This window comes from Arachis hypogaea, chromosome 3 (genome assembly GCF_003086295.3).
Source record: "Arachis hypogaea cultivar Tifrunner chromosome 3, arahy.Tifrunner.gnm2.J5K5, whole genome shotgun sequence".
Taxonomy (NCBI): Eukaryota; Viridiplantae; Streptophyta; class Magnoliopsida; order Fabales; family Fabaceae; genus Arachis; species Arachis hypogaea.
The window spans coordinates 114,963,552-114,969,957 of NC_092038.1; the positions used below are offsets into that span (position 1 = coordinate 114,963,552).

At 31.5% G+C, this 6,406-nt stretch overlaps 1 protein-coding gene across 1 annotated transcript; it reads left to right on the top strand.

The window, feature by feature from the left end:
- Positions 1-2,067: 2,067 nt before the first annotated feature.
- LOC112790967 (probable protein S-acyltransferase 5) lies at positions 2,068-4,219 on the top strand. Its single transcript, XM_025833603.3, has 5 exons — positions 2,068-2,426; positions 2,521-2,703; positions 2,785-3,057; positions 3,158-3,391; positions 3,480-4,219. Exons 1-5 carry the CDS (start codon positions 2,313-2,315, stop codon positions 3,909-3,911), a joined length of 1,236 nt encoding a protein of 411 aa, XP_025689388.1. The 5' UTR covers positions 2,068-2,312; the 3' UTR covers positions 3,912-4,219.
- The last annotated feature ends 2,187 nt before the right edge of the window (positions 4,220-6,406 follow it).

Below are 6,406 nucleotides of genomic sequence, written 5' to 3' on the forward strand. Positions count from 1 at the left end.
CTCCTGCTGCCAACGTGGACTGACCCCTCAGCCATATGGCATGCTATGCTTGATATTCATCATAAAGTAAAAGTGTTTGCTAGCTAAGCTAAGCTATAAGCTCAACGGAACAGTCGCCATCACAATCAATCAGAGGTAGTAACAATCTGCCTGATAATGATCCCAAATACTGTGTAAGTATGCAATACTAGACTTTGGAGTAACATTATTGGAGACACCAAATTAAATAACTCCAATCTTACTCCACATACATTGTTACTTCCCCACTTGCTAATGCTCTTCACCTTCAATCATACAATGTATTCAATTACTCATACAGCCGACTTGTAATTGTATCCGTATGTATCACAATCACTCATACCAATTCACAATTTCATACAATCAATTCAACATCACCAAACTTAAATGACACTTCTATATCATGAATAGGAAAAAGGTCACATTAGGAAGGCTATTACTTGCATATGTAACTATTTTTTTTTTGAATTTAACTATTTAATTTATTGTATATTTTTCTGCAATGATGCTATTCATCAACAACCAAAAATGAAGAACGTAAAGTCTACGAGTCTAATAATTTTGAAAATGACAAATTTGAACACTTGAAATAATTATGGGTGTTCGCGGTGCGGTTTGGATCGGTTTTGAATAAAAAACTTATCCAATCTGAATACTAATTTTACTTGCGGTGCGATTTGGATTGGATGTTTTTTTCTAAAAAAATTTTATCTGATTCGATCCAATTTTAAACGGTTTGGATTGGATTGAATTTGCAGTTTATAAATTAAAAAAAATTAAATACATATAACAAGTCTCAACATCAAATTTTAAATAATCGACAATGATATAACAAGTCCCAATAATATTTTAAAAAGCCAATAATAACATAACGATAGAAATAAAATTATAGGTTGGTTAAAATAAATAAATAAATAATATTTTGAACATAAAATATTTATTAAATAATAATAATACATGAATAATATAAAAATTTATAAAAAATTGAATATGTTATAAGTATAATTGTAAATATAATAATAAAATAATAATATTATAGCATATTGTGCGGTTTGAATTGAATTAGATCGGTTATGAAAAATAGATCCAAAATCCGATCTGATCCATCGGTTTATAAAAAGTAGAATCCAATCAAATTCGAATTAGTGCGGTTTTAATCAACTTTCGATTTAGATTGAATTAGATGAGCGGTTTAATTTAGATCGGTTTGGATTTGAACACCCCTAAAAATAATGTATGAAAAACACAGTAGAAGATAACTACAAAAAAAAAATCTATTGCACCATGGAAAGTTTATTTTACACCTATATTGAATAGTGTGGATTATATTTGGAATCAATAGCAAGGAGGGAGATATATAATAATGAATATTTAAGAGCAGTCTAAGAATATATTAGAAACATTTGTTAGTCAGATACTTAAATTTATTAGTCTAATATCATAATTCATAATATTATCATAATATTAAGATTTATTTTTTGTCCAGTTACATTCCACAGCTTCTAATCCTAAGTATTAAAACATTACAGTACTTACTAGCACACAATATTAAATATTCTCATTTACTATTTATTGGTCTCAGTCATGAACCAAGTCTTGCGGGCTTTTTGTTTTGTTTATCACAAGGATGTTGTGTGTTTTTGGGTTAACATAACCATCCTGTTTATATTTTTATTTATTGAAGTTGGGCCATTTATATAATGGAAGACGGGGAAAGAGGATCCATTCTATATATTAAGCCCAGGTTTGTGGCTGAGGCATGTGATCTAGTGGGAAAGATGTTTGTCTCAAATAAAGCCACACCAGGTTCTAATGCTAGATAAGTGTGTGTGTGCGATTTGTATGTGAGTGTGTTGTATGACAAAAAAGAAAAAAATAAAAGCCCAGGTTTTTTACAATGATCAAATTCATGAAGTACGCAAGTCTCAGTCCAAAAAGGTAAAAACAGGAATGAAGGAGCAAGTCCAAAATCCTTAAACAAAAATAATTGTTATTTTTGACCAAATATATAAATATTATTAAATGATTTAGCAGTCCAGAAAATACAACAGAAAAGGTGTAATTAAAATCAGTACTCTAAAATATTCGGTTGATAACGACCCCACAAAAAAAAAAAAAAAAACTCGGTTGATAAAGGAAGAAAAGTCAAAGGAAGTAAACAATTTATAAACCGGCGGTAGCCGCCTCTCGTACAGAGGCGTTGACCGGAGCAATACAATTTTGGCGTGGCTCTGTTCTTCTTCATTGCCATTTCCATCTTCTCGTTCCCATCCTCTAAGCACAGGAAACCGCCAATGAATGCGATGATGCAGCCGCCGCCACCTCCGCCTCCAGCCACCTCCTCCGGCATGGGATCCCCTGCTGCATCATCATTCGTCAGAACTTACCGCGCCTGGCAAGGCAATAATGTAAGCAAGTCAACTGAAACATTAGTTAGGGATTTTGACTCTCCCTATTATAAATTGCGATTGAAATAACGAATGAGTTGGGTTTCTTGTTCAGGTGTTTTTTCTTCGAGGTTGGCTTATATTTGGACCAGACGTGAAATCCATATTTATATCGGTGTTTCTTGTGATTGCTCCTGTTGCTTTCTTCTGTGGCTTCGTTGCCAGAAAACTCACTCATGATTTTCCCCATCACGCCGGATGGTCAATTATCGTCGTTGTTATCGTTCACACTTTCTTTGTAAGTTTCTCGATCCATCTACGAACTGTCTTTCATTCGCACTACTCTTTTAAGTGTTAAATTATTGTATTGAATTCCCAGGTTCTGATTACCCTTGTACTAACCTCAGGAAGAGATCCAGGTATAGTACCTCGCAGCGCTTATCCTCCTCCACCAGAGTCTGATGATGATGCTGCTTCCACCCGCCCACGGCGGTCAAAGATTGTTTTAGTCAACGGTGTACCTGTCAAAGTCAAATATTGCGATACTTGCCAGCTCTATAGACCGCTCCGCTGTTCTCATTGCTCTGTATGCGACAATTGTGTGGAACGATTTGATCATCACTGTCCCTGGCTGGGCCAGTGTATTGGATTGGTAATAGTAATACCCTTATCAATTATTATTGTTATTTTTAAAATATTATAGATAATGTTCCTAAATCAACTCTGTTTGCTTTGTTTCTCGCATGCTGCAGCGAAATTACAGGTTCTTCTACATATTTGTACTCTCTGCAACACTTCTTTGCTTATATGTGCATGTCTTTTGCTGGGTCTACATTAAGAAGATCATGGACTCTGAGGAAAAAACAATTTGGAAAGCAATGATCAGAACCCCGGCCTCTATTGCACTAATAATCTACACTTTCATTTGGGTCTGGTTTGTTGGAGGTCTCACTGTTTTCCACACCTATCTCATCAGCACAAACCAGGTTTGACCCTTTGAATTTGTCGTCAATCCTCATTTACTGCATTTTCCAATGTATTTAATGATAATCATTCCTTTTGTTTTACGTGCAGTCTACTTATGAAAATTTTAAATACCGCTATGATCAACAACTGGTAAACCCATATGACAGAGGGATAGTTGAGAATTTCAAACAAGTATTCTGCACTAGCATTCCTCCATCCAAGCATAACTTCAGGGCTAAGGTTCCAAAGGATCTTCCGCTATCAGAGTCACACCAAAGAGTAGTGGGTGGTCAGTCCCTAAGCCCTATGCTGAAGAAAACCACAGAGAACGTGGTGGAAGAGAGGAATGTGGAACATCGCAGGGATGGTGAATTGCATAATGTGTCCCAGAATGAAAGCTTGCACAGGGAAAGTGGGGAGGGACAAGAAGCTTCATTTTTTAGGCAGTCTCTGTGGGAAAGAACTAGCAGAAAGTGGGAAATAATTCCTGAAGTTGTGACTGCAAATAGCTGTAGTAGTGGGAACTCAACTCAAGCATAGTGCATATTGTCAAAATCTCAAGTCAATTTCAGATGTGTAAACTAAAGATCAAAAGAATAATTGGGGACGGGGGGAGAAAGAACGAAAGGATTAAAGTGGTTAGTGTTAAAAGTTAGTGCTTTACTGATCGTACTAGTGTTTTGTGGACTTCATTTGAGGTGATCTCCTAATTCCTATGAAAGAAGAGTCTGTGTAGACTGTAGAGCAGCAGAAGCAAGAAAAACCGAATTTGTAGTGATCATTGGCATCTGTAGTGTACATATACCTTTTGATTGTTATGAAAAAATGCAAGTGTATTTTCTAAGTCATTACATGTGTTTTGTTTTTATGGTTCAGAGGAGGTTTTAATTAAAGCCATTATTTGCCTAACTAGTATTGAACCCGTGCATGCTTATATTCAAGTTTCAAATTATTAAATCATATATGAGAATTCACAAAAAATGTGATTTTTATTGAATTCCTTTGGTATAGCATTAGTAGGTAATTTTAATATTCATGTAACAAATGAGAAATATTAGGTGATTAATATTTTTTTTAGAAGAGATTAAGGGCCAATAATTTTAAGTTATATTATTTAGTACTTTTAGTTAGTAATCTAACATTTTTAGCCAAGCTGTTTAATATCATATTTTTAGTCAATATTTTTAAATATTATTAACCAAAAACAATAAATTATAACTATCTTGGAGTATTTTTTGTAAATTTGTCTTATATTTAAGTTAATATTAATTAATTTTTTATTTTTTCAAATAAAAATATTGAATTTTTAATATTTTTTATATAAAATATTTTGACAAATTAAATATGTACACACCAAGCTTCGATATAGCAAATACTAATAAAAAAATACTAGATGTTCAAGTGTTTTTATTAAGTTAACCAAATTAACTAAATTATTAAAATTTAATCTTCAGTCACGCTCCTCTTCCTCTTCCAACATCGTTATTGTCGCCACTACCATCACTGTCGTCGTTGATGATGTCGCTGCCACCATTCTTCTTCTTCTTATGTTCATTCTTTTTTTTTCTTCCTTCTTCAATGTCTTGTTGTTGTTGTTGTTCTTCTTCTTCTTCTTCTTTTTTCTTCAATGTCTTGTTGTTGTTGTTTAATTTATTTTTCTTTGTGAATTGGATGTATCTTTTTTATTGAGTGAAATTGAAAATATACGAATGCCTTTTATATTATTTTTCTATGCTCAATATTTATGTGCTATATGTGTGAATTTGTGTGCTATGTTGAACAAAAATGTGTGCTATGTTTAATTGTGTGCTGTAATAAACCAGAATTTGTTTAATAATTTTTGACAAATCAGTGTGAGTTATCAGACTATTAGCTTCGATTTGTTTTTCTATATTTGATATTTGTGTGCTGTTGTATATATTTTTATTTTTTTTTGATTATGGTTATTTATGATGTCTTAGTTTTCTTTAATTGAGTTGTTCAAAAAATTAGTGTTATTCTATGATTCTGATTTTTGTGCTGTATATGTGAATTTGTGTGTTATATTGAACAAAAATATGTGTTACATTTAAATATGTGTGCTATGATAAACCATAATTTGTTTAATAATATTTGTCAAATTAGTATGGACTACCAAACTATTAACTTCGATTACTTTTGTGCTGTGAAAATGAACGGGTGTGTGTTGTTTCACTTTATTTGATTTACACATGTGATGTGATATGGTGTAACAGAACTCAATAAAAGAATATACACATAAATTTTGGTGTAGCAAAAATTTGTGTATTATAGTTCAAAAATTTGTGTACTATATTTTAAAATTTATGTGATTTTTAACAAAAATGTATGTGCTACAGAAAATATAAAAGAGTTTGTACATATAATGCAAGTTTTTTGAGTTGTGCACTAGTGAAGCACTATATCACGCGTTTTATTTTGAAAATGATTTTTATTGTAGTTGAACCAACTTGATTAAACTTATTATCAAAAAGATTTATACATCTAGCACCACTCAAAATTAATATATACTATTAAATTAATTTAAATTGTCATTGCAATAAAACTAAATTAAATTAAATCAAATCGTTTTAGATCCAGACCTAGAATGGAACGGTATTAATGGTTTTTGTAATTTTTTTACTTGTAACAAAAGTTCAAAGGCAATGGAAAAAATGTAAATGCATATACATAAAATAGATTAAATTATAAAATTATAAAATATATATATGTAGTTATGGATGTACGTATATAATTGTAACATTTCAAAGTAAATTAAATTAAATCCACAAACATTAAGATTTAAAACTTGATCATTGTTGTAGTGACTTTTTTATTCATGTTTTTAACTAAAATTTAAAAGCATAGGAGCTTTTTGCAGCATGTGCATAATGAGCTACGGATCGAAACTCTATTTAAGAGTTTGTTGTTAATTAATAAGTTATTATATAATAAATAAGAAAGAATTTGAATTTTTCAATAATTATTTAAGTGAACTAATAAATTAACTATTAAGCTAACTCAAATGAGTTGGTATA

Excerpts from the sequence above, each read along its gene's own strand:
- LOC112790967 (XM_025833603.3), top strand. The coding sequence starts at position 2,313 with ATGAATGCGATGATGCAGCCGCCGCCACCTCCGCCTCCAGCCACCTCC. Across the intron at positions 2,427-2,520 it reads GCGCCTGGCAAGGCAATAAT|GTGTTTTTTCTTCGAGGTTG; the intron begins GTAAGCAAGTCA and ends TTTCTTGTTCAG. Across the intron at positions 3,392-3,479 it reads ATCTCATCAGCACAAACCAG|TCTACTTATGAAAATTTTAA; the intron begins GTTTGACCCTTT and ends TTTTACGTGCAG.